General features: G+C 40.8%; 2 protein-coding genes across 3 annotated transcripts in view; both read right to left on the bottom strand.

Annotated features, from left to right (window-relative positions):
* Window positions 1-1,349: 1,349 nt before the first annotated feature.
* HACD2 (3-hydroxyacyl-CoA dehydratase 2) lies at window positions 1,350-22,012 on the bottom strand. Of its 2 annotated transcripts, XM_059852711.1 has the most exons (7): window positions 21,849-22,012; window positions 15,820-15,937; window positions 15,519-15,537; window positions 12,942-13,030; window positions 6,902-7,023; window positions 6,062-6,240; window positions 1,350-5,372 (listed from the first exon to the last, which is right to left on the bottom strand). In XM_059852711.1, the coding sequence occupies exons 1-7, from the start codon at window positions 21,977-21,979 to the stop codon at window positions 5,290-5,292; spliced, it is 741 nt and encodes a 246-aa protein (XP_059708694.1). In that variant the 5' UTR covers window positions 21,980-22,012; the 3' UTR covers window positions 1,350-5,289. The 2 variants fall into 2 exon arrangements, with proteins under 2 accessions (XP_059708694.1, XP_059708695.1); XM_059852712.1 differs by lacking the exons at window positions 15,519-15,537; window positions 21,849-22,012.
* A 2,764-nt stretch (window positions 22,013-24,776) lies between these two features.
* Window positions 24,777-27,376, bottom strand: part of MYLK (myosin light chain kinase) — a 192,204-nt gene continuing 189,604 nt past the window's right edge. Inside the window, exon 32 of the mRNA XM_059852710.1 lies at window positions 24,777-26,897. Coding sequence (XP_059708693.1) covers window positions 26,641-26,897 — 257 coding nt within the window. The 3' untranslated portion in view covers window positions 24,777-26,640. The remainder of the gene's footprint in view (window positions 26,898-27,376) is intronic.

The following is a 27,376-nucleotide window of genomic DNA, read 5'->3' as shown; positions in this document are numbered from 1 at the left end:
CCAAGCTAACTTGTGAGGCCATAAAAAGGGCTTTAGGATCTTGCACATCTGTAAAGGAAAATATTATTCTGGAAATTAGTGATAAAGATTATTAAAAGAGTTACAAATTTTTAATCCACATTTGAAATTGCAACTACTTCAAAGGCAGCCTTCAGAAACCAACTAAGAAGCTTTATTAATTATCTTACTTCTGTAAATCTTCTGACAAATGTGGAAGAGTATTTGTTTAGGAGACAGGAAGCAGAATTTAAAAGGCACTTGATACTGAATGGAAGTTCCAGGCAGTTGGGTGGCTTGAATCAATCACTCCCAACTGTAGGAACACTCAGTTCACATCACATGAAACTGAATCACACATATTCACACCTTTTTATTTTATATTCAGCAGCCCAGCACAGATCCCTCCTCTCGTCCTATATCAAGAACTGCCAATGCTTTAAGATGAGCCTTACATATTATTGTGACATTAACTTGCTGACAACCACAGAATCCTTGTGCTTTTCAGATTCTTTACTGTTACCCTAGGGAACTAAAATTGTTTCCACACACACTGTTTTCAAAATGCAGAGAGGAAACACAAATAGCCAGTGATAGTTCCTGCAAGGCACAAACAGAGCTCAGCACCTCTCCACCACAGCATTTCTGAGTTTTTAATTACACAGCAGTGCTAAGTCACAGCCATCATGCGTAGGACATGTGCTGATGCTGGGCATGACAGCACCATTTCATCCCATCTCAGTCAACAAAAAAATCACTGTAGTTGTGCAATCTTATGACAAGCATATGCCTAGAATAATAGCACTCACTCTGCAGCTACCACTCAGTTCCTTTTAGAGGATTATAACTTGTTATTTATGGGCATTAATGTCATCTAGACAGTTTTTAAATCTCTCTCAGGAAGTGTTAAAAATGCTAAAAACGTTGCCGTGGTAGCAGACATATTATATTTAGTAAATGAACTCTGAAGTATTCTGTTGCATTAGTTAAGCATTCCACTATATTTATAAAACTCAATTTTGTTTTTGAAGGAAACCATCAGCATCCAGAGTACAGATAACAGCAGGAGAACAAAGAGCTCACACTCAATTGAGGATCCTTCAGGGAGTTCTGAGTGTTGACATAGTCAGTTCAAGGTGTTGTCATGAGCACTTCTTTTGGATGTGGAAAGCAGAGCACTAATAACAGTATGAAGTTTCTTATTTCTTTTGTCTGAACTCCACAGTTACCTATGCTAAAAAAACCTTGTAAATTAAAAGGTACACATTGTATACAGATGAATAAAAATACAGCTCTGACTCACACTTGCAAAGTATCTGCTTTTGTTCCTTAAACAGTAACAATACAACATATTTTGTTCAGAATTATTTTATTTGGATTATAGCAATTAGTATCACTGTTCAGTAGGCCAAATCCAGGCAGAGAGCACAGAATCAACTGCACAAGGCAACAACACGGACTAGTATTTTAGCATACAAACCATTTCACTGCTTTATCAAGTTGAAATATCTTTCAACCATGCATAAAAAATCTATGCTTAAGTCTTTCAGAGCTCCAGGTAATACCAGATTCCTAAATATACAAAAAATACATTTAACTTATAATAATCTTAGTGAATCAGACTTATAAAATTACAATTTTATTCTTCACAACATAGAAAAAAATACAAAAATGACTGTATATAGTTTTCACCCAAGTTTCACTGACATATACATCAAAATATATTAATTGATGTATACTCATGAAAATTTTGAGCTGAAAGATAAGTTTTAAAATGACACTGCAGATTGGTCCACACAAATGCCAACCTTCATAATGATAAGGAAAAAACCCTCTGATAAAAACATCACATTGTGAAAAATTACAATTAACCTGCACTGTAACCTGCATTCTTACTGTAATTTACAAATATGAACATTTCTACAATTCCAGTTGTAAACTACACTCTGGTGAAAACCTTGGTCTTTTGGAGGGTAGTGACTAACTCAGAGCTGGCATGGTAGAACAAAAAGTGCTGTCAACTGAACCAGTGCACACAACAGAGAGCACCAAAGCAGGGGGGGCCTGCTGGTTTGGAGAGGCTGAGAGAGAACATGCAAGCCAAGTAAACAGTCTGTGGGGAAAATAAACCCCTCTGCATTTGTGACACATACCAATCAAAGCTTCTGTTACAGAGCTCACAGAAACCAAATTTCAGTGACAGATGAGGGGAAACGTCTTCTTTTATGAGGAGCAGAAACCCCACATCTGTTAGCAAAATCAGTTTTAGGGAGCAACCCAAACAGGGCATCACACTATAGTTCTCTCTCAAGATCACCTTCCAGTGATTTCCATGGAAGATAAACTTGAAAAAGCACTGCAACATAAAGCACTGAATTTTTGTACGTAGGAACTGCACATTCAGATTTCAGAATATAATTTATAAATCAGCTTAGCTGGTAAGAATTCTTACTGATAAAGCAACTACTTTTTCTTTTGAAAGGAAAAGTAACTCCATTTTCTTTTAAAAGGCCACAGTTTATTTGCTTTTTCGTCATAAATTGATACTTTCAATTAAAGTAAATATTCCATATTAAAGCCTATTCAGCAAAGGTGCTGGTTGTAGAAGCTTTCTCCCTACTGGCAGCTTGCTCTGCTTTTCCATGGTGCCAGTGCTATCTGTTGTAGATCTGTACTGTATCTTTCTCATCAACAGAGCCAGGAGTTTGTTTCATGCAGGAATATTACACAGTCATTTTTTATCTCCAAACTGGACCAACAAATTTGAAACCAAATCTTTTACTTGGGTACAGAAATCAAATTAAGAAAAGTTCAGAGCTGAGCATTGACAATATCCAGTAACCTAAGTACATCAGGAAATCAGATCTTTTAGAGGACATCCTTCAGAAATATTGACATTAACTTCTTTAATAGCAAGTATGAGCAAAAGGAGATTTTTGTTCAGAGGTGGAAGTTCACACTGTCAAACAACAACTTCAGAATAATGTAACATTTCTCAGATCACTACAACAAAGCACATAACCTAATACAGAAATTAATGGAATTGTTGCATCTTTGAATCCAAAACCATTCTGAGGTTGCATATGGCCATAGTAACAGAATCACAGAATTGTTTGGGTTGGAAAAGACCTCTGAGTCCAGCCATCATCCTAACACTGCAAAACCCCAGTAAACCATGTCTATGCACCAATCTTCAGGTATTTTAAATACCTTCAAGGATGGTGACTCTAAGCTCCCTGGGGAGCTTGTTCCAATGCTAGACAATCCTTTCCATGAAGAAATTCTCGCTAATATCCCATCTAGACCTTCCTTGGCACAACAAGAGACAGTATGCTCTAGTCCTATTGCTGGTAACTTGGGAGAAAAGACCAACACCCAACTTGCTAAAACCTCCTGTGTTTTATAATCCAGTCAATAATTGGCTCCAAGATGTTGAAAATAGAATCAAAGATTTTTATTTTCTCTTGTCCTTCCTCTGCTTATAATAATCCTGTTTGTGTTGAAGAGGAAAGGCTCTATACAGTGAGAGCTAGGAAAATTCAGTCCTTTTGACGGAGCCAAAGAAAATTACTGAAAAATAACAAGTTTTTTTTTTTAATATTGCTCTGACAAGCATAAATCTGAATAACTGTATATAATAACTGTATATGATAACTGTAAATCCAGCTCTTCCCAACTGCTAGGACACAGAACCTGTGTCCCCAGTGCTTCCCAGCTGTGTCAAGGAAGAGCTGGGATGTGTCAAACACAACCAGGCCATGTCCAGGGGAGGTGCTGGCAGGCACAGCACGAGGCAGCACTGCAGGCAGCATGGGAGTGGTCACACCTCATCTCTGCACTGAATCATGACCAGAGGGAAGTCAGAGAGGCCCACATGGTCTTGTCTAGTGACTGACTGGATGCAGACAGGACTATTTGGCCATCAATTCCTAACAGAGCAAAGCCATAACCTACATTTCCTTTTGTCTCTGCTTAATTTCCCTTCCCCTTTTGTTCCCTTCATTCCCCACCCAGTTACTCCCAATCTGAAGTTTTTTCTAGGCTTGGGGCACCCTTCACACAGCACTAATGCTTTCTGCCTCACCACAAGCCTTTCTCAGCTCTTTCATTTTCCTTTTACCTTCCCAAGGAAAGGTAAAGCCCAGAGAAAGCAGGTAGGGAAATATAACTTCTTGTGATCTTCCACTCTTTCCAAAGAACAGATAAGGGTGGCTTGTCCTACATGCAAAGGCAGCATGTTACACAGGAGAATTTGCTCTGCAAGGAGCAGATTATGACTTTGCAACACTTCCAAGCTGAGTGCCTGGAACTGCCTTCTTGGATGTGCCAGAGTGATGACCTCAGTCACCTGAGAAAAGTCAGGCTAAAGAACAAGGCCCCCAAACACAGTAGACCAAGCAGACCTCAGCACTGAAAGATGAGTATCACAATGACTGGTGGTAATGAGAGAGATGGTAATTTATGGTAAAAAAGGGAGAACTGCACCTGTTTCTGGGTGAATTACCTCCTTATATTGTTTAGATTCATTACTGACACCACCACAGTATTACAGTTAGTATTATTTTTTTTTAATATGTAAAAAATATTCAGGGATGCAGTACTTGGGGTAGTTTTCATGTTTTGGATAAGAATTACAGCCTCTGAATTAATATTGGCATTTGAGTGATCAGCTTAAACAAGATCTTCTGAGAGCACACTCTGGTCAGACACTGTACTGGTTAAATTCCTAAAGAACCACATTCCCCTCATTTTCCGTAATTGGTTTCTTGTTCTTGTTCCCATCACCTTTAAATACACAACCTACCTTTCTAAATTCAAATACTTTGCTCAGATTACATTCTCTACTGAAGTCTCTGACATTATCCTGAAGTATTCCAGAGCATATTGTTTGCTTTCACAGCAATACATACAGTTTCTGGCATGCAGTCAAGCACTTAAAAAAAGGAGGTATCAGTAATATAATGCCAATTCAGGCATTTAGTGGGTACAACTTCATCACTCATACTGCAACCTTCAGGCATTTAGTAATAAATGAAAACCATTTAGCACATCATTTAAGGAAAAGGTTAACTGCCAAGCCATATAAAGTTTAAGTTTTCTGAAGCACTGCAAGCTGAAATTATTTCAATGTTTGACATCCTGGAATTTCACTGAAATCAGATTTATTAGTTATTCTTGCTAAATTACTGATCTTTTACCTCTGACTTATCTTGGTATACTCTTTACAAATGTGCTGGGTATTGAAAAACTGCAGCATTTTGATGTTTGAAAAGTTCTGAAAAAGAGTTGGAATTACTCTGCCTTCTTATGTTCTTCAGTGTGGGAGAGTACCTTTCGCCTCTGATGCAGCATGTGGAAATAGAGCTGAGGGAAGACTGAGGAGAAAACACACTCAAGTCAATAAAGTGTCAAGAGAGGCCTGCAAGATGCACAGTCAGTCACATGGTCACTGTCACCAATTCTCTATTAGAGGATGTGCTTATCCACTTTTTGCTTATCTATTGCCTTTTACACTCTGAAGAGATGAACTGATATTGTTCTTAGGCTTCAGGTACTATTAATTTTTCTGCTAGCAAAATCACACTTTTAATAAAATGAGAAATGCCTTATTTAACTCCAAACGTGGAAGCAGATGACAAAAGCTGCCATAACTGCATGCACACAATACAAAGAAAACAGACTGCAGGGCAGAAAAAGTCCTTCAAGAGAAATTTCCAGATCTGTTTGATTTTTTTGTAATTCTAGTGTCACTTTTTAAGACTCTAAGGCATTTTATACACATCAGTGCCTCTTTGATCTCTCTCTGTCCAGAGCTTTTTCTCCTTTTATTTCTAAAACTATGATAAACAGTATGTTTGCAAAACAACGAAGAAGGGGGTGGAAAACATACATATACAAACAGCAAAAGCTGAAATTTCCATGAGAAACCTTTGTGAGCTATGCAAAAATTAAACAAGGTCATCAGCAGGCTAAATTGGTTAGTTCTGTGTCTGCTAATCCCACAATGGTTTGCTTTTCCCAGTACAGCTGTTAATACTAAGAAACCAAAAAAACTCATACTTACTTGGAATGTAAGAGATCATGACCAGGATCAGGAATGTATAGTAGTCAAATGAAAAATTGTACTTGTTAGGTAAACTAATGGAATACAAGCCAGACTGCCTGACGAAGGGTAATGCAGCATATATTGTGAGTAATTCACCTGAGACTCCCATTGGATACAATACTATAAACAAAGTGTACCTAGAATGAAACACAGAAAGAATTACAAGTTATGACAAACTGACAAAATATTTGTTAAATGATATTACAGATATTCAAATTTTGAATTCTCCACTCAGTATTTATTTTTCTTAGATCTTATTTGATTAGAGCATGGCAAGGTATGAACATTATTGCAAGGTAAGTATTCCAATCAGCGATCATGTGGAAATATTTTAAGATTTTATCTGCCAATCTACAAATTATCTTTAAAACTATTCTCCACACATACACACCTTATTAATTTGATTTCTGAACTCTTTGGTAGAAGTCATTTTACTACTTATAATGGGGCCAAATATAGTTGATGTTAATCAATGAGCTTAAATATTATTTCAATAACAACCACTGCATTCAAGAATTACTGCTAAATGTCAGTTTACTTACTGTCCTCCCCTACTGTTACATATCAGTTTCTGACAATTATTTTGAGAATGAGTTCAGACAAATGACTCTTTCAGCTTGCAATGCAATAGACTTTTGTAACCTGAAAATCTGCTGGAAAGAAGCTCGGCAGTCACGTTCACAAACAGGGCAATTACCTGAATGCAGAATCTAATTTTTTGCACTGCAGCTACTTTACAAGATAAATATCCCTGTCAGATCAGTGCTGTAAGGCTGTAACTTTTATGATGCTACCGACCTGGCCCATTTGATGAGATAAGGGAGATGGTTTAACAAGCTAAAGGTGTAAAAAGAGTAACGGATTATCTCGGTGATTGTCCAGGCCACTACAAACAAGAGGACACTGTCTTCACTTTGTACCTGTGAGGATGGAAAAAAGGCTTCGTATGAGCTTGAGCATTGCCAGTTACTCACCAGACCCAAGAAAACCTCACAGAAATCAATTCCTGTGGGTTACTTTACTGCATCATTTTAGAGAACAGACTCCAAGAATGAGCTTAAAAGCAACATTAGTAACAGTAAAAAACCCTTCTTACCATGTTCTGTATTTTTCTAGTTGCTTAAGAATAGCTCTGCTTCATGATTGGGTAACTTCAGATCTCATATTCTGTGCAAAGTAAATTGGTACAAGAAATCCCTGAAATGCTGAGTATAGTTCTTAACTCTTCCCATTCCTATAGAGTACCAGCTTCTATTTCAGTCCTGTGACTGTCTCCTAGTGCAGAAAGAATGATCTAACACCTGATACTTGGTTTACACTTAATATTCTGATACTAGTTCATGGTGCCTCTGAGCAGAAGGACTGTTTTTCTTTTTCTGGTCAGAAACTGGGCCCTACTTTTGAGCAGCAGCAGCAGAACAGCTAACACCAGATCTCAGGCTGGGAGGAGAGAAGAACCATGGTCAGATTGTCTCACCTCAGGTAAGCTTGACAGGTACCTGATTCACTGTTCCTTGCTCCATTTTGTGCTTACTGTAACTAGCACAGTTCCTCTAATGTTACACTCAAGGCAGCATCACATTTCACTGCTTTACATCTCTTGGAGCTTTCATGTCACTCACACATCAGTGAAGCAGCTGTAACTCCCTCCACATTTCAACCCTGAGATCAGCTCAGCTGGTCTGAGCATGGTGCTAATAATGCCAAGGTTGTGGGCTTGATCCCTGGATGGGATCATTTAGGAGCTGGACTCAGTGATCCTTGTGGGTCCCTTTAAGCTCAAAACATTCTATAATAAACTGCCTTTTATCTGTGACATTTATAAGGTCAATCCTCAAAAGCATGTACTTTAAAATGAAGAGTTATATTTATTAGATTATGGAGCATCATTATGAGGTTCAAGTTCCTGATAGATCTCAAGTATATGTGGGGTCACATACCCACAGTACAAACTCCTGAGGGAGCAGACAGGATTTTAATTCAGCCTTCTCCCTCTCCCCTTGAACAGAATTCCCAGCTGTATGAGCACCCTAAGCCCAAATTCAGTGGACAGTGGGAATGAAAAGAGCTCAACCACATGGGCCCATATTTTCTCTTTTCCTCCAACTCTTGAAAAAAGGGAAGAGGAAATCAGGAGATGTGGGTGGTGCACTCTATTCATCTTGGACAAAGTACAAACCAACAGATAAAAAAAAAGGGTCAAGAATACATATATATATCTCTCTATATGGACAATCAGAATTTTCTTAATAGGAGGGGACTGATCATATACTTTTAGGTAAAAAAAAGGGATTTTTTTTTTTCCAAGGGAATTACCCAGAAAAAACTTTGTTACAGACTGCAAAACCCAGAAAAATGTGTACAGAAAACTTGAGCTATCCTGGAATGCAGAGCTGTTGGTAATCTGTATTGTGCTGTAAATCTGTATTTTGCAGTGTGTAACATTTCAGGTCACTTTCACTGCATTTTGCAGCAAAAAACCCTTATTCTTTTCCCACATTCTGATAATTTGTTTATATATTAATCTCCCTTACATCATCATAAAAGAGCAAAATTCAAAAATTATTTGAAGATTTTCAGAGAAGAGACCAAATCTATTTTTAGACATTGCTGCAGGATCCTAATCCTGTTTGAGGTCTGCTTTATAAGTTCTTAGTTCTCAACAGGGAAAAGTGAACAGATGCTGTTGCTCCAGAGGAACATGCTTGACAAGCACTCCAGAGCTGCATCTTCTGGCCAAATCAGGAGTAGCAGCTTTGTGATGAGTTCACCTAAACCTGTGAGTCCCAGGCTTCAACCTGTGCTTTAAATCCCACTTCTTTCCCTAGCTATGGAAACGGGAAAAATCAAAACCCAAGAGTTGGCAGCTTGAAGTAGCATCCAGGATATGAGCAAGGACAAGAAACTGGGACACCAACAGTGAATCATACACATGGAAGTAGAAAATTACAGCAGTTACAGTCCAGTTCTAACACATGACATCTCTAACACTGCCTCCAAGGTCTGGTCTCCCCCTCTCCTTTGTATTATAAGTTATTAAAAGTTCACACCATTATGAAACACATAATCCTGTTAGGTCAGTTAAGGAATCACTGATTGTGCCTTCATAGCTTGTGTTCCTATCTATGGGAAAAAAAAAAATTTCAGGAGTCTTACTCTTTTAGCCACTGCTAATGCTGCATTTGCATCATTGCTCCTCCAAGCTGAAGACAGAGCAAATACACAGCAGACCATTAATGAACCACTAAGGCCAATGCTCCCTGAGAATTCAATTCTTCTTCCACTACTTTTTTTCATGCCAGCCTTTCAAGGAAGTCTTAGACACAAGTCAAAACTTTATTTACACCTTATTTATCCAACTCTCTTAATAGGGGTCAATCAAACAACAGGCATAATTTTTTGGCAAGTGCTTCAAGCCAACATATCATCAAGGAGGGTCCTGAATTTATTTCAGCTTCTCTTAAATACTGTGAATAGCAAACAATGTTTGCTAAAATATAAAAGAAACCACTGTCTTTTAAGATGCAAAGATGAGAACTGGGAGTTGACAAACTAAAGCCTGAGAGGTTTTTAATGTTCTCCTTAAGATTGGAAAGGGAAATTTCTCTACATTAAGAGTAACAGTTTGACAAATTTGCAGAAATTTCAGCTAAACACATAATTAAGCAATCCAATGCAGAAGAGCAAAACCAGCAGCACTATGCAAGTGTAATGATGGAAAATATTGGAACAGCATGTTTATCTCCAAAGAGCTGGTTCTCTGGTGCAGTAATTAAAAAATAAAACATAAAATTCTGGGGAAAAAAAAGGAAACTTCACAGTAGGCACAAGGGGCCTGACAGACTATTGTGTTGTATGGTATTGCTTTAATTTTACATAGATGTAAAGCAATGATGAGTCAGGTTTTTCAACTGTACTCAGCCATTCAGACTTCTGACCCTTCCATCATGGACTTTTTACTACAACTTAGTCCTAAATATCATAAGTTAAGATGTTCTTCCCTCTTTTAAGTAAGTATGCTTTACTACTGATTGAAGATATCAATTCCCAACTGCAGATACTAGAGTCCCAATTACCAATTCTACATGCTTTAAACGTTTTCACAGCATCTCTTGCCTGCATGTTCTACCAAAGTTCCTCTAAATATATATTACACTAATTTGCAACCCATCAGTAACTGAGCCCAATGGGATAAGCAATAAATGCCTGCTGACACCATTTTTAAATTACCCATCAGAACTGGGTGCAGAATTATCTATCAGAATGGAACTCCATGAAGGCCTGCCATGATGTCACCAGATGATCTCACTGCTCACACAAATTCCAAAAGACATCTTTTGAGCTGAAGGGCACTTTCTGTTCTCCTATACCTGCATTCTCCCAGCTCTTTACACCAGGCTGTTTGTTCTCTGCCCTCCTTTGCAGGGGAAACAGTAAAATTCACTGAACTGGCTCCTTTCTGACATAATGGCCAGCACTGATGACGTGCCAGGCCCTCCTCCACAACACCAACAACTGCCCCTACAGTGCAGGTGAGGAGAATCTCAGTGTGCAGTGCTTTAACATTTGCCATGCTTTAACATTTATTGTGAATAACTTCAGATTGAGTTTAATAACACACCAGCACTGAAGTCCACAAAAAGCACAAACATGTTAGTCGCTAGAAGCATGCTTCAAATCACATCACATTTCTAGAAGTGTATCCTGACAGAAGGAGGGATGCAATACATATTTCTTCTTTTAGCTGTATTATATATGAAAACAGTCTGGAAAAGCAAGATACTGAACAAGTCTCATTCAAAAAGTTAAAGAGGAAAACTGCAGTTTACTTTGCAAGAACCTCATCATGCAACTGCATCGCTTACAAGTTCCATAAAGCTGTGAGAATTTAATCCTGGCCTTCACCATGGAGCTCACTTGTGCAGACAGCCCTTTAGAGAAAGTAGAACACTTGTGACACTTGCAAAAATCTCCCCAGGTGAGCCTGCAGGCTCCCTGGTTGGGGCAAGGGGAGGGGTCAGAACACAGCCTCTTATTTGATTTATTTCTCTAAGTCAGAGGTCAGAAACTCATCACAGGGTTCCTCATCCAAGCCATTCTTATACCCACTTCCTAAGACATTAAAAAAGTAACACATAATGCAGTCTCTTGCAAGAGTTTAACCAGAAGACCACACAAGTGTGGGGGAAAAAAATCTGCATGGAATATTGTTGAAGGAATCTTTGCTAAAAGTCAAATATTTGGCTACACTCATTGCTCCCATTTGATCAATTTTCTCTGGTGAGAATGTGGGCATAAGCATCAAAAAAAACCTAACCCACAATCACATTACACATTTTTCTTTGATGTCTAACAGACAACACATGGAATAATTCTAATCCTTCCAATCTAACCTTTAATATTTGGGTTACTTCAAAATCAGGAGACTATTCATAAAAACAGATTATCATTGTTTTTTAGGAAGCACCAGATATCCCAAAATCATACAGATAACAAGCAAAACTCCAAGAGTATTTATTTTAAAGTATTTTATATTTATATATAAAATCTAACATCTTGAGATTATGGCGCTTTTTTTTTGTTTGGTTGGGTTTTTTCTGTTTGTTTTTGGGTTTTTTGGGGTTTTTTGTTTTTGTTTTTTTGTTTGTTTGTTTTGAGTTTTTTTGTTTTGTTTTGTTCAAAACCTAGTACTTATTTCTGGTGAATTAACAGAGACCAGAGTACATTAATTTGCACCAACAGGGAACTCCATTAGAAAATAGGTTTTACTTTTATTGAGAAAAATAACATTCCTACACTTTAAGTAGCATGAAACTAAAGCTTCACATGAACGAGCATCACAATACCAGAAAGGACTGATCACTGCTAGGAACTACAGTGACTTTTGTTACTCTACATGTGCATGGATGCTCTGACAGCAGGTTTGGAGGAAGGAAGAGAAAGCAGCTTCCCTCAAGACTTTGTAATAAGACAAGTTCCATAAGGCATTTTCCATTCAAGTCACAAATAATCTTGTGCAAAAATTGACTGTCACTTGTTTCAGGCACCCATGCTGACACTGGTATCAAGACTAATTTCTTTTTTTCATGAGAAGAAAACCAGTAAGATTAGTTGGCTGAAGTTACAGCAGAGATGCAGCACATTTGGGCTACTACAAGGATTCAGATGACAGGAGTCAGTCACCATAACCTGTACCAATTAAAGCATGTCTAGATTTTAAAACAGCTGTCAGGAATAATCTTCAAAAAACACAGCTTCCAAAAGATTCTAAAGAGATCTGTATAAAGTACAGCACTATTGGGTGTGGTGAGCAGTGAGAAAAACCACTCAGCCCCCAAAATTTACCTATACTTGAAAATAAGAGAATTGAATGAAGGACAGAGAATTATCCTGGCAAGTGACAATGGAGAGCATGGAGGCAGTGCTGTGCACAAACAATTGAGAGGGAGTTTCAGATGCCACAGGAAGTGAACTACATATGCAGGAGGGCACTTAGATTTTGTTTTTAATGATGGCACTAGTGAGATGAACACTAGAAGGCTGCACCAAATGCTGTGCTCTGTTTTACACACTGGAAGCTGTTTAACTGTCAGCAAGGACTGCAGAATCTATCCAGGAGCTAGATGTCTTACAGGGACAGAATCAGACCTCACTCTGTTTGACTGTCAACAAAAGATGACATCAGATCTATTTTTATTTCTTTTGATCCACAGAAATTCATATGAACAATTTCCCAGGGTGGGATATAAACAGAAGACATTTTAAGGACAATCAGACAGCAATCAACACTTTTCAGCATGGATCAATAATTTTTCTATCAATCTGTAGCTTGACTTACCTCTTTTACACTATGTGTTACTGCCCATGTCAGGAAAACCCTCGACATCACTTGAAAAGCAGTCAGAACAACAGAAGAGGGAACAATGCCTGGAAGATATTTTGCAATTAGCAAATGTGCCTGATTAACAAGGTAGGAGGTAGAGGTGGAGAAATAAAATACAGCTAAACCAAAGTCCAGTCATTTTAAATTTCTGGAAGGAAAGCATTTAATTTTTTTTAAATTTGAAAATCTGAAGTCAGTCCTTCAGTGTGTTTATACAGTATAATGCAGTGCAATCCCCTGACAAGGCTTTCTGCATCAAAATGCAAACAAATGTAATTGATCTTGTTGCAATCACAGCACATTCCTCAATAAACAGAACAGCTCAATCAGATAATTTCAATCAAACACCTTCTGGTGTTAGTCTTTCAAATAATCCTGTTTGATTAAAATATCCAAGATACTCTTCATTACTGTGATTTAAAAAGTAAAGACAATAAATATGTTTTGCACTGCATATCCCAAAAAAACCCAGCCATCAAAAATCTTAAGAATTTTTCTGAAACACTGATCTAGCCCATATTTTGATAGATGAAAAGTTTGTAGTTTCTTCCTTGAAATACAACACAGAAGAAACCCCAAACCAGCCAAGCAACCAAAACAACCAACCCCACAACAAACAAACCCCAGGCAACAGCTGATGCACTGGCAGGTACAAAAGCAACTTGAAGATTTTCTCAAGGAAGCAGATATCACTGGTTCTTGCAGCAAGTTCTGAGGTGCCAACTGACCTGCCAGTAAAAGGACCCTACACAGCCAGGTCTGTCAGAGCAGGAATAGTTTTAGACTGGAGGATTACACAAAATTTCTAAACTTTGCATCCCAAAGTTTTATTTTCTTCTAACAGCAAAATGATAAAAGAGCAGGTGTAGCTCCTAAGATACAGTAAAAAGTGCTCATAAAGCTAATGCAAACCACAAGCAACACAACAGCCTCAGAAATATGTAGGGACCAAAGAGAAAAATGAAATAGGAAGAGAGAGTAAGAAAAGTCAAAAGCAAGTTTCAGTTGAATTATTTTAATTTCTTTGCTTGGCTTCTTTGAGAGGGAAAAGGATAAGCCTATAGACAGAGTTCTCTTCAGTTTTATAACATTGTCTTGGTCTCTGGGCTACATGTTACCTCCTTTCCAGGTACAGCTCTGCATTTTTTAAATCTCTACCATGTGTCAAAGTCCTGTTCTCAACCATGCTTCACTCAGACACTCCCCTATCAATCCTTGTATTTTGAAGGACTTGCCTCACAGATGCTAACATTTCAGATTCTACTGAAAAGATGTGGAGAGAAAAGTTATGCTGATACACACAGCCATCTGTCACACATAAGCTTTTCTACTGACAGAGAATTACAGCTCTAGTTAGAGCAATTAGTTCAGCAGGGGCAAAGGAATCTGCAAATTTCCTTTTTCTCCTTGCATAGGAACTTCTGCTACAGTCAGTAGGACTACAGCAGACAGCAGCAGTGCATCCAGCTGTGCAAACCCCCCTCACTTTATTTAGCTGACAAACACTTCCATTAACAGAAAAAAAATGTAATCCACAGCCATTTATAAGAAAACCAGTCTTTTGCAAAACAGTTTTGTTAGGGAAAGCAAAAAGAATAAAAACAGCATAAAATGTTGCCACTTTCTCCTAATGGCTCTCTCTAATATTAAATTGTGCAACATGGGCTAAATGGATCCACACCTCAAACCAACTGAGAAAACAGCAAAGCATTATGGATTTAGGATGGTAAAACCAGCATTTTATCTGCCAGGTCTTCTCTCCAGTGTACCAAGATTCAACTTTTCCTTCTTGCCACTTGGTAAATAAGACCTTAAATGGCACATTTTAATATTAATTTTTGACAAGTTTTTTTTTTTTTTTTAAGTATGGTTTATTCTTGTAAAAAACAGTAATTGAGATTTAGTAAAATTAAACAGCATTGGAAGGACTGCCTTGGCAGCACAGGCAAATAGATGATACAGTTTACTCTGAGAAGCCTTTACAATTATTTGAGGTGTATATGATCATTCATTTCTTGGGGTGATCTGTGCACAGTTTATGAACTGCCTTCTTAAGACATTTTCAGAGCAGCTGGATGATTCAGGAGGGTCAGAACCACTTCAGCAGTGACAGAACCAGACTGCCCTCTGCTGACACATTCCTAGCACCAGTTCTCCCAACACCTCACTTGGTTATTAAAACATCCCCCAGAACTCACTATGAACCTACAATCCAATAACCTCTCCATTATGTGGCTGTCTGGACAATGATGAAAAACAGCAAATTTGTAGTTGCAGCTTTAGGAACCTCAACACCATCTCACTCTTTAAGTAGTGACTAGTGAACATTCAGATAGGAGCTGAAGCACTGTTTAATTGTTTTGTGACTTTTCAAATTAGGGAGTAAAAAACTGGAATGTATTTCAAACAAAAATTAGGAAGTTTGCAAGAATTAAATTCAGCAATTCACAGACTGTAACATTTTTCTTGCTAATATATTGCTAAAAGTTCAGTCTTCTATAAAAATAGTAAACAGAAAATTTGCAAGCTTACCAAGTGCACAGTGCAGAATCTAGAACAAAAAGGAAAAATTCAAATCACTAACATCTCAGATTAAGCAATTCACACACATTTAGTTCTGTTACAAGTGCTTAAGATTCAGTATTTGCATTTCAATTATTAAGATTAATATTTAGCTCTGCTGTCCAAGCTAAAAGCAGACAGTAAAACTCCTTCTTGCTAAAAGGAAAAACTCAGCTTTTGTGTGAGCTGTGCAGCAGAATTAAAGTAAATGTAAGAAATACAACCCATTCATGCAAATATTAGTAAGGCCAGGGAATAGGACTGCACCCACCTCAAGCAAAGCTCCAGTTTGGAAGAATTTCAGGGGCTTTTCTATTGAATAGTAAAGGCTGTGGTAGCTGCCTTTAGCCAGATATGCCCGAACTAGACCAACTGCAATAACGAGCCACCTGAAAGACAGAAAATGGGAGACATTAAGCAAAGCATAAATAAAAAGAAATCTTTAATCCCTCTTTCAATACTTGAGAAAGCAACAGGCAGAACTGTCCTGAAATACACTAACTCTGCAACACTGGATATGTCAAATACTTACATCTTCTACAAAGATGTGAAAGTGAAAGATGATGCATTTTAAAAGCATTTTTCAGCACCAACACGGTACCAATATCTCTAATGTCTCCATTTATTTTTCAGGGAGCTCTAATTAATTAGTAATGGAATGTATTCATGGCAGATTGGCATCACATTTTTTCAGTTTAGGCAGAAAACCCCTGACAGCTAGTCAGAGACCTAGTACCAACTTACAGCAGTATGACATAAACAAGATTCAGAAGGTATTTATTTTAACATTTCAGTTCAGTTCAAAGTAAACCCCTAGACTCTATGAGAGGTCATCCAGCTTAGGTGGGAGCATATATATATGAGAAATAGTTATAGATAAATAACTTCAAGGAAACTGAGCCTGCTAAAGCCTTGAAGACAGCATGCCCATTCCCATCCCAGTTTTCCTTTTTAACCAACAAATATATCTGAGCCTATGTAAGTAGTGCCCATGTAACTGCAACTGTATGTGGACAATGTGACCTGTTAACCCTGCTGATTTTCCCTTCAGTTTACCTAAAAATTTTTCATCCTGGCTGATGAAGCTTCCACTAACTACCACAGCTGTGCAGAGCTGGTGCTTGCCCCCAACATGAGAAATTCTTCAGTCAGGTCCATGCCAAGCCACAAACCCAAGGTGAGTGGTCAACCCCGGTCAAACACTTTCTATTTGAAAACAGCGTCTAGAGTGAACTTCAGTTTCCAATTGCTTTTGGCAACAGGGGGAGAAGGGGTTGGTTGGTCAAGAAGAATCCTTAACAGGGGCTCCCAAACTTTTCACTGACAGGCTCAGCCTGGCTGTCTTACACCGAACTACTCTGAATGCCACCCAATTTTACCTCCATCTTCCTCCAAACCCCTTGTGCAAATCACTAAGTGTCTCTGCTAATTCACCTCAATGTGAGACATGTAGCTAGCCCACTGACTACACAATAGTTTTCACCCTTCAGAAAAAAGTGTAGAGCTGTGGTTTTGTAACAGGGATGATGAAGAAATTCCCTTTATTTGCAGCAGATTAGAATCTTACAAGTACCACATTAGCTTGGATATTGCAGAGTATGTGCACATATTATCCCAAATGTAATAACTGTTTGAAACACACAGCAAAGTTCAGATTTTTCAACAATAAATAACTCTGGCATCCAAGTCTGTGTTTGTAACAAAATCTGTTAGCAGAATTGAAAGAAAGCTAATTAATTTCTGCCTTAACTTCTGGAAGACATGCACCAAAGAAAAGCAGGGGGAGTGGGGAAGATAAATGGGAGAGAGAAACAAGCCCTCCCTTTTTACCAAGTGACAAGTTATTTCAGTTAAAGTCATCTTGTGAAATCAAAAGACAAACATTTGCCAAGTAATTGCTGTTTACAAAGAATAAATGATATTCATTTTGTGTTTGGACTTCAGTGTACAATACACCAGTAAGCACTACAGTATTGCTGATTCTCCCCTGTAACACCAACTGCTTCTTCTTCAGAACAGGAAATCAGAGCAGGTTGACACTGTACTCTTCTTACCTGTCAAGTTTCTCTGTTTTTCCTGATCTTCCATGTTTGTTGAGAAACTGCTGAATTGAGCAATTTCTCCAGTTGCACAAGATGCCAGTTCTTGGCTGTGCCTGCAAACCATTCTCACCTGAACAGAGTCAGGTGAATCCCACAGCTCCCAGAGGAGCTCCAGCCTTTTGCTCTGCTCCACCCTTGTGCTAGATATCACTGACTCCAGCAAGACTGTGCTTTCCATTCCATTTAGTATCCTTCAAAAAGCATTTGATACAGATCAGAGCATGAATCCATACGAAGTTAAAAGCTGAGCCTAGTTTGTGCTGAAGCTTTTAGTATCTCTGTCCTGCTTCTGTGATTCTTAAATAGTTCTCCATCCACTAGGACTAGACAAAATGGAACAGGAGAAGGTGAAACCAAGGAATATCAGCTGAAAATGGAACTTGACAAGAAGTTTAGAAGGGCAGCAAAAGGCACCACTGTCTCATGACAGCTCATTTCTCTGACCTATACACTGAACTCCATCTGGAGTTACACTTCATTAAATTACTGTTACCCTGTCTGTAAACTCCAAACTGGACATTTACCATTCTTTGATTAACCCAGAATAAGAAAAAATGGATATTGCATACACAGGGTTTTTTTAACTTTAATTTGGCCAGACTTGATAGACAAGCTTTGTGCTCAGGTCCTTAGGTAAACTCCTTTGGCTCTCTCACAGGTCATAAAAGGCATTCTCTTATGCAAAGTTTACTGAGGTTCTGTAACATTTATGCAAGAGAATACAGCAGAGCTCTGCAGTGAGTGCACCTGAACAGGAGAAGTGTACTTTGACTCTCAACCACCACTCATTGAAGACATGGACAATGAAACTCATAACCCAGAACACTCTCTGAGGCACACTGATTAATGCAAACCCTTGCAAATTCAAAAGCTATTACATTACCATCGACCCTGTTGAGTGAAATCCTTTTTAAATTCATTGTTTATACCACCACCAGCTACTTATACCCAGAAGTACTAGTCAGATACAGCACTTGACTAAAAATAAGAAACATAATCACCTTTTAAAGCAGCTTATCTAACATTTACACTCAGCTCTAACAGCATGCCCCATCTCCCCAACCAGCACTATTCAGTGATTTTGGTCAAGCACAGCTTTTAGGAAAAATAATTTCTATGCTGCATCTCTGCCTCCAGAAATGAGCTCCCCTTGTCAGGTCAGGCATGACTACACAGCTTCACACTGGGATGGGGAAAGAGTCTGCCTGAACACGAGAGAAGCAAGATGCAGAGATTTCTGCAGCTTAATGCTTTGAACCATAGGCAATAAAACCTGAGCAAGTACAGCTGAGAACCAACTGCAGTCCTGGTTATCCCCTGTTGTACCATGATTGTCCCATTTCTAAAAAAAAAAAAAAACCACCCAAAACATGAATCAAACAGTAAGTGCATGCACCTCCAGTCAGATCCACAGGCACACATGCTTTTTGTACTGTTTTCCTCTTGCAAAAACCACTGTATGGTTTTTTATGTGGGAATCCATACACTACATGCACTAACAGCATAAAACTAGAAATAAGATCTATTATTTTTGGAGTAAGTTGTGTTTTCTTTAGCTAAGCCAAGATAAATGCAAAGTAAATGCAGTAGCTATGCTGACATTTTTCAACTGTCACTTGATCTATTTTAAACAAAGTTAATAGTTAAGGCAACTATGGTTTTAAAACACTTACTTTTAGTACCTATTTACTGCACAACAATGTTGCTATGCGCTTCAGTTTATAAGCCTTTTGTAAACCAAACCAAATAAACCACTTCCAAAAAATCCCATGTGCTGTTAGAGCATCAGTTCAACACCTGGGCACCTTGAACTTTTTGTTTTTCTCTTTTCACAATTCTCTTTCTAAGGCAGTGCGGTTGGAGAAACTAAGTCCGAGCACTCTGACTGGCATGGGGTCAGTAAATAATCAGTGCCACCAGCTGTGTATCAATATTCCATCTTTTCATCTGAACAACTGAGCTTCTGTCAACCAACCCCAGAAAAACTACCTTTAAAAATGCTTCACAACAATAAGAAACAAACAGAGCTTTTTTCCTAAACTCAATCCTGTAGATTGTGGAATTTCAGCAGCGTCCAGGGGATGTGCAAACTCCTCACCCATTTGAAGAGGAATTAGCAGTGGGAGCCCTCGGTGACCTACCCCGAAATAAAAGTGAGAGACAATACAGAGATATGACCATGATCACAGAACTCATATGGTAACTCCCTTAACTTCAGAAATCATTTAATCACAATCCTCTCCAGAAAAAACCAGCTCATGTTAAAGCACCATAAATCACATCCCACCCAAGAGCGGAATTTTTTAAGAGATTTGATGTAAATCAAGAAAATGGGCAAAACTGTGATCAAGATTTATATGACAACAGAAAGCTAAATAGAGGTTTATTTTATTTATTTCTGAGCTTCCAGAGCTCGATTTTTTTTTATTTGTTCTTCTGAAGAACTAGAAATTTCCCATGCTCAGGAGCTTGCATGCCATGACAGAAAGTTCATGACCATAAAGAAAACTTTCCATTTTATACCACAGCTTCTCTCTCAGGTTTTTTATATCTTTTATAAACACAAGTGAAATGCATATGAGCAGCAAAATTAGCAGGGAAATGCTTTTATTTCTTAGAAATAAAAACAACAAAACTAAAAAGCTCTCCTGACTGCCTGCAATGTGTTGTGTTACTCATGTAATTATTTCTGAAACATCAGATTACTTAAATCAAACTGGTGGGTAATTATCCTTGCCCTCTGAGTGAAATACCCTGCAAATACCCTATGGAGCCATAAACCAGCTCAGTAACATTTCACAGCAACACAGCTGTTGGGTAATGGGTGTACCAAGCACCTCACAAGAAATGAGCTCTGCCAACTTCCCTACCTCTGATCCACACAAGTGTAAATATCTTGTAAGCTGAAACAGGATCAGCTGCCACTAGCAATGACTAGAGTCTTCATGTCCAATTGCCTTACTGAAGTGAATTGTATCTATATTAATTCTACAGTAACCTTCCTCCCAAACATGACACTACTGTGTTTGCTCAACTCCTCACCCACCTGGGTTTATCTAGTGGCATACACCATCAATTGGGATCCATTTTAAAGGCTCTTTTCTTCTCCCAACCAAATATCCTCAATCTTTCAAAAGACAGTTTTATTTTTATCTGGATTGTAATGAGATGTGACAACCACAATTAAAAAAAAAAAAGAAAAAAAAAGTCTCCTTTCTCTTGAGAGTCCCCAGTCGTCACTATTTTTAGTTTTGTACCTAAGGACACACCTGAGCAAGCACCAATAGGCCCCAGTCTGCATTACACCATGCAGGGCAAGGGCAGAGCACAAGCTGGTCCAGGAGCTCACATATCCCAAAAGCAGCTTCCAACCTCAAATTACAGAGCAGCTGAAGGGTTTATGGAGAAGTCTTGCAGGGCTCAAGATCTCTGCCTTAACTACTGCTGTGGACAAATTCCCTGTATTTAGGGTCACCTCTCTAGTGAAATCTGCTGGAATATACACCACAGACATGGTGATACAAGGAACCTACAGAAAGCTGGATGTGAGAACGGCTGCGGAGCAATGAACGTGTCAATGATAAAGCCCGGCAGCTCCCAGGGAACCCACACCCACAGCGCGCGGCTGTGCAGAGCCCGCTCCGGAGGGGCAGCCAGACAGGCCGAGCCGCGGGGCGGGCAGCGCTGAGGGCTCACCCGGGCCAGGAGCTCTGGGGCCCGGCAGGGGCCGCCAGGGACAGGCTCGGGGCACCCCCGGGCACTCAGCATGGGTTACGGTCAGAGCACGGCGAGGCCGGGACAGCGGGCAGGCAGCTGAGCCAGGACGCGCAGGAGCCGCTCTCCAGCACGAGGAGCGGCGAGCGAGGGCTCGGCTGTGCGCTTGAGCGTTACCCAAAGTGCGAGGCAGGGCCGCCGACAGCACGGGGGGCACGGGGCACAGCCCCGCGCCCGGCCCCGGGCGGTGCAGCCGCATGGGCTCGGGACGGACGGGAGCGCGGGCACGGCGGCGGGACAGGCCGCTGCTCTCGGCCCGGCGCCGCTCCCTGCGGCGCGGGGCAGCCGCCCTGCCCTGCCCTGCCCTCGCTGCCCTCGCTGCCCCGCCGGACCCCGCCGCGGCCGCAGCCCGGCCGAGCGCAGCCCCGCGCCCCGACGGCGGCCCCGGCCAGGGAGCCCCGGGAGCGGCCCTGCCCATCCTTACCCCGCCGTCATCACCACGTTGTAGATAACAAGGTAGCCCGTGGCCAGCGCGCCCGGGCCCTTCCTGCGCCGCGCCTGCTGCCCGCCGTAGCCGTTGTCCGCCCGGCTCCCGCCGCTCCCGGCCGCCGCCATCTCGCGGCTCCCGCGCCCCGCCCGCTGCCGGCGCTCGGCGGGCGCGGGGCGGGACTTCCCGCGCGCCGGGCGGGGACGGCTCCGCGCAGCCGCGGCAGCGCCCGCGCCCCCCGCACCGCGGGCGGGGCTGGCCCGGCCCGGCTTCGCCCGGCCCGGGAGCGGCGGCGGTACCGGCGGTCAGGGAGGTGCACCCGGCCGGGGATCAGCGGCCTGATCACTCGGTTTTCAGGGCTGGTTCAAAAGGCCCCTCTGCAGGGAGCAATAGGTGTGCCGTGTCCCTAGAGACGTTAACGGCGTTAGTTGGTACGGTTATTTCTGGAATATCTCGTAGGTTTTCATCACTTTTGTAATGGAGTTCAGAGGAGAGAAGACTGAGAGGCGATCTCCATTAATACACATAAATATCTTAAAGGCGGGTGCCAAGAGGATGCTGCTAGGCTTTTCGGTGGTGCTTAGCCACAGGACAGGGAGCAATGGCCATAAACTAACACAGGAAGTTTCACCTCCACATGAGGAAAAGTGTCTTTACAGTGAGGGTGGCAGAGCACTTGAATGGGCTGCCCAGCGCAGTCGTGGAGTTTCCCTCTCTAGAGACATTCCAAAGCCACCTAGACGCGTCCCTGTGTCACCTGCTCTGGTGACCCTGCCTGGGCAGGGGACTGGGCTGGACTGGGGGTGATCTCCAGAGTCTCTTCCCACCCTAACAATTCTGTGATGCTGTGTGAGTGAGAAGTTGTAACTTATTTCCTGCTGAAGCTCCCTACAAGAGCAAAAGCCTGGAAAGCATTACTTTCCCAGCAACAAACATTCTCACCAGGGCACACAGAACTGCCTTTCTGAACAGCCACAACAGAAGAATTTTTATGTCTTCTCCCCTGCAGAAATTGTAAACACATCGTGGAGTTACTTCTCCACTCCAATAAACATCTCTCGGTTTATTTCCCATGCATGTCGTGGTGCAGTCCCTTTATGAGCAAGTGCAGAATAACAGCCGAAGCCTCACTCCCCATCTCAGAAAATTCTGCTTCCGTGTGACTATTTTTGTGGCTTATAAATTCATGTGCGTGTCTCTTGCAGACAATAGGGCTCAGAAGGCAAAGATGACTTATGAGAATTCCATTTTCAAACAGCTATGTTTTAGTGCAATATTTCAATAAATGTAACAAATTTTAGAAAAACAAATCATTCATTATTCATGTATGCAAGTAAAAAAAAAAAAAAAAGGTCTCTGTTTGCAAAGTCTGACAGTCACTGCAGAGGAGAGGGGTGTGCAGTCCAGTGCTGTTTTCCTTGTCAGCAAAGGGAAGCAGGGACCCAGCGACTGCATGCCACACATGCAATTAGCAAAGGTCTCCTCATCAAGCAGAAATGTGCACACGATGCTTGGGAGGTTGGACAGGACGATCATTAAGTAAATTCCATTTCTGCAAATCCAGAAACATAAGTAGTGAAAAACAGCAGCCAGCCCCAAATTCTCCATTGTCTCTTGAGAAGACTGAATGTTACACAAAAGAAATTCAAGGAGAATTAAGTGGTCCACCTCAGGCAGTTCCTGTGTCTTGCACAACCTCTGCTATTGGGGTTTCAGCCCTATGACACCCCAAGACTGGACTTTTGCAAACATTATACAAGCAAGGGAAGGTTTATAGAAAGAGGTAATGCCTTTTATTAAACCACAGCTGGCAAAATGAGACAGGGTTTCAAGAAAATAAAATATCTTCCTTCAGTCGAAATAGAATTATATTCATCAAACAAAGCAAAAAATTCAAGGTCAAATACAGCTTGCAGCCAATTGCTCAGAGCTGAATCAGATGCATGTCACATAATTTTGAAAGTAGAGGTCATTGTTTCCTGCAGACTACAATGGATGTTAATAGGAAGCTAGAGGGAGATGGTAAATTCCTTGGGGCAAAATATATCCTTGGGGCAAAAGAAAAATAGGCAGTTTATAGCCTGTGGAACACAAAAGGACTAGTGAGAGAGGAGAGGGAAGGGAAGATCTGTGCAGGAACAGCAATTCTGACTGTGTGGGCTTTGATACCCAGTGCATCCACAGACCTTGCTGTGCCTGCAGAGCAGCCCAGCAGAGCCAGACCTTTTCCTGCTTCAGGCGTGTGCCTCCCTGCAGTAGGAAACCAGCAGTCACTGAACAAAGCCAGGTACATTCACAAGACAGTGGGGCACCCCTGCAAAGATGGCTGTTGGAAGGGCTGAGGATTTGCTCAAGAAGTATGTTGCTACAAGCAGGGTGTTTGCACAGTCTTTGCTTTAAGGAGACTCCGTGTGGTCCTGCATGGCCTGTGGTGATGTGCGCTGCATGTTAGCAGAAGTCTGAATAAAGGCAGCACAAGCAGATTTGTCCTCATCTCTTTTACAGTTTTTAGAAACATTGGTGTAAGTCACTATCTACATTGAGTCTTCCCTGATTTTTTTCTCTCTTCCTCCCAGTCTTTCAGAACTCTATGTTTCTCTACCATATGGGAGTTCCCAACTGTGAAACAAGCCCAGAGCCACCCTGGTGCCCCATCCACGTTCCCACTGGGGCCTGTGGTGACACTGGGGACGTGGCAGAGCACGAGGCCAGGAGTGCCAGCCCCAGGCTGTAGCTGGTGGCACTGGGGCAGAGCAGCCTCCACACAGCACCAGCCAGGGCAGGAGAAGGGCAGCAGCACCACAGACATCAGGGAGGCTCCAGTGTTGCCACCTCAGGGGTTTGTGTGGCCAGCAGCTCTGAAGGGCAGGAGGAGAGGCTTGGCCAAGGTGGGCGCGGTGACGCTGCGACAGAGCATACGAGGAGTGTGCTTTGTGGTAGTATTTATTTAGGATCCGTGAGTAACTACAGCCGTAGCAGTCTCATCTCTGCAATTCTGATGGTTTAACAAACAGGGAGAACAATAGCATATTTTTATTAAGGTACAAAATACACCCCGTTGTTGCCTAAAACATTTAAAAAAAAAGTGAGGAAAGCTCTGTATGCTCTAAATCAGATTCAAACCCTTTCTGTATAAGGAATTGTGGCAATACTGTGTTTAGTATAACAAGAGGTTTTTATCAATCGAAAAGAAAAGACATGCTGGCAATCTGAACTTAGCAACAAAGAGTAAAGCAGTTACAAACTGTCGTGTCACCCACATTAGTTGAGCTTTGAATGCAGAAGAGCAAATCATATGAAACACATACACAACTAGGTAATATCAAACAACCTAAGGTTGGTAATGTACACACCTGTATTAAAATACACTGACTACTTAATGGTGAGGATTTAAGGTAATGTCTTTTTTTTTAAAAGAGGTAACCTTTGAAATGCAAATGGTTGCACTTGCACACAAAAAGTGGAAAGGAAAAGAATCACTTTTGGAATGATACATAGATATAAGACACACTGGTTTTGGATTATGCATAATCACCTTGCAGCCTCTGATATTACCTCTGAACAACAACAAAAAAAAATCAAAAAGTGCCAATACTGTGAAAGGAAAGCAAAGTTACTAAGTCTGAGTGCGTTAACCATTTCTGAGAAAAAAATGGGGTTTGGATTTTTTTGTTTTGTTTTTCTGCGTTTTTAAAAAACGCAACAGCCTTACTGGTGCAGGTTCAAGACAAAAACAAGACAGTCAAGCTCATAAGGTAGAAATAGGTCCTATATAGGTTAAGATTCTTTGGAAATTGCTAAGAATAGAGGAGTTTGTAATCCAGGCTACTATCTTTTTGGCTACTCAAAAAATCTGTGGGAGTTTCCAGCTTATCATCAGTTGAAATCTGTTTTGCAATTGCCAAATAAATGCAAGTAAAACTTTAACTAACCTGGGATTCCATTCACAGATATGCACAGAGTAATCACTGATTGTGCAATAACCTGTTTTTTCACAGCAGCACATATATGAATCGTAAGTCTTCATCAGAGTGACCAGAAACACAGAAAATATTCTCAGTCTTTGTGTTTTCGTCTGTTTCTTAAGTAGGCAGCTGCAACTGCACTGAAGTGACAGGCTCCATAAGGGAAAGATGACAAAGTGGGATCAGCTAGCTAAAAGCAAGATCAGGAGTATCTCAGGAAACCACCTGGATGTTTAATGCTTGCCAGAAATACAAGGGCACTAACAGCTCACTGTCAGAGGCAGTGAAAATGTTTGAAGTTTGGTCTGTGAGACTCTGCTTATAGGAAACAAGAAATGAACCATGCCAATATACAAATTGCAATGCTGGCTGTGTCAAACCTTCCCTTAGAGAAGATGCAGCTCAGCCTATTCCTCAGGACTGGAGAGATTGACTGCATGTCTGGCCAACAATTCCTTTAAAGTAGATCTCGGGGAGCCAACTTAGCTGCGGTTTTGGCTGAGAAAAGTGATGGCAAAGAGCAATGAGCTCAGTAAATAGACTATTTTTCTTTAAGATGTTCAGAATACAACTTAGTTTGTGATTTTAAAAGTAGTCTGGGCAACTTAGTTGATGGCTTGCCTAAAGTCAATCCAATCATGCTAGCAACTTAAAAAGCCTGCTGGTTGGAAGTAATGCCCATACATAAAGCTAACAGGTATCAACTGATCATGCTGAAATAACAACCCCCCAAAGACCTACGTTTCACACAAGGTGCTTTTGATAACTTGGTTTTCTGAGCCTTATAAGGAGAGTCTTTAAATATATATTTTTTTAGCCTTGTTTCATTCTTCCTCCTCTTCGTCTTCTTCTCCTTCTCCCTCTCCTTCTTTTGCCATTGTTTCCACAAGGAGCTCTGCGGTGCACGTGGCTTCCCCAAGGCTGTTAACAGCTTTGCAGGTGTATTTGGCATCATCGTCCCCACACACTTCAGAAATAGTCAAAGAACAGTTCCCTTCCTCGTCGTAATCTATCTGGAAGTGACGGGACTCCTTGACAGGCTGATCATCCTTGAACCACATCACCTCAGGGTCAGGATAGCCTGCAAGAGCAGAGAGAGAACAGCGACTGCAATAAACGAGCATTAACTCAGCACTAATTACCTTGTGCTCTGATTCCTGTATGGGGACACGCCTTTGTGTATGTCGACAAGTATTTCATTGACTTCTATGGAAAATAAATGTAGATGATGTGAGGCTTTTTTACTTCACATTTACCTGAAACTATTTTTTCTGAATAGCAAAATTTTACAGAATAGCAAAAACTGCACGTGAGCACTGCAGTACTCGCTGGATTCCTCCTTCCAGTCCCTGAGCAGTGTCTGCAGACAGTTTGTTGTGTGCTGTAGCCATCAGCCAGCGGCGAACTCCTGACAGTGCATCTGAGGCTCACATTACATTGCAACTTCTCCGGAGACAACAGTTCCCAACACCGAGATTTAGAATTTCAAGGGTAAACTGTTTGGGGTTTACAATTTAATACCTTTCTCAGGTTGCTTTGCTGTGCTTATTCTGAATCTTC

The sequence above is a fragment of the Haemorhous mexicanus genome, chromosome 8 (assembly GCF_027477595.1).
Source record: "Haemorhous mexicanus isolate bHaeMex1 chromosome 8, bHaeMex1.pri, whole genome shotgun sequence".
In the NCBI taxonomy this organism is placed as follows: domain Eukaryota; kingdom Metazoa; phylum Chordata; class Aves; order Passeriformes; family Fringillidae; genus Haemorhous; species Haemorhous mexicanus.
The sequence above is the reverse complement of the archived record's forward strand: the minus strand, read 5'-3'. Positions and strand labels throughout refer to the sequence as shown.

Coding starts and splice junctions, on each gene's coding strand:
- HACD2 (XM_059852711.1), bottom strand. CDS start 21,979: ATGGCGGCGGCCGGGAGCGGCGGGAGCCGGGCGGACAACGGCTACGGC. Junction 15,938..21,848: donor AACGTGGTGATGACGGCGGG/GTAAGGATGGGC, acceptor TCTGTCTTTCAG/GTGGCTCGTTATTGCAGTTG. Junction 7,024..12,941: donor TAACACATAGTGTAAAAGAG/GTAAGTCAAGCT, acceptor CCATCCTCACAG/GTACAAAGTGAAGACAGTGT.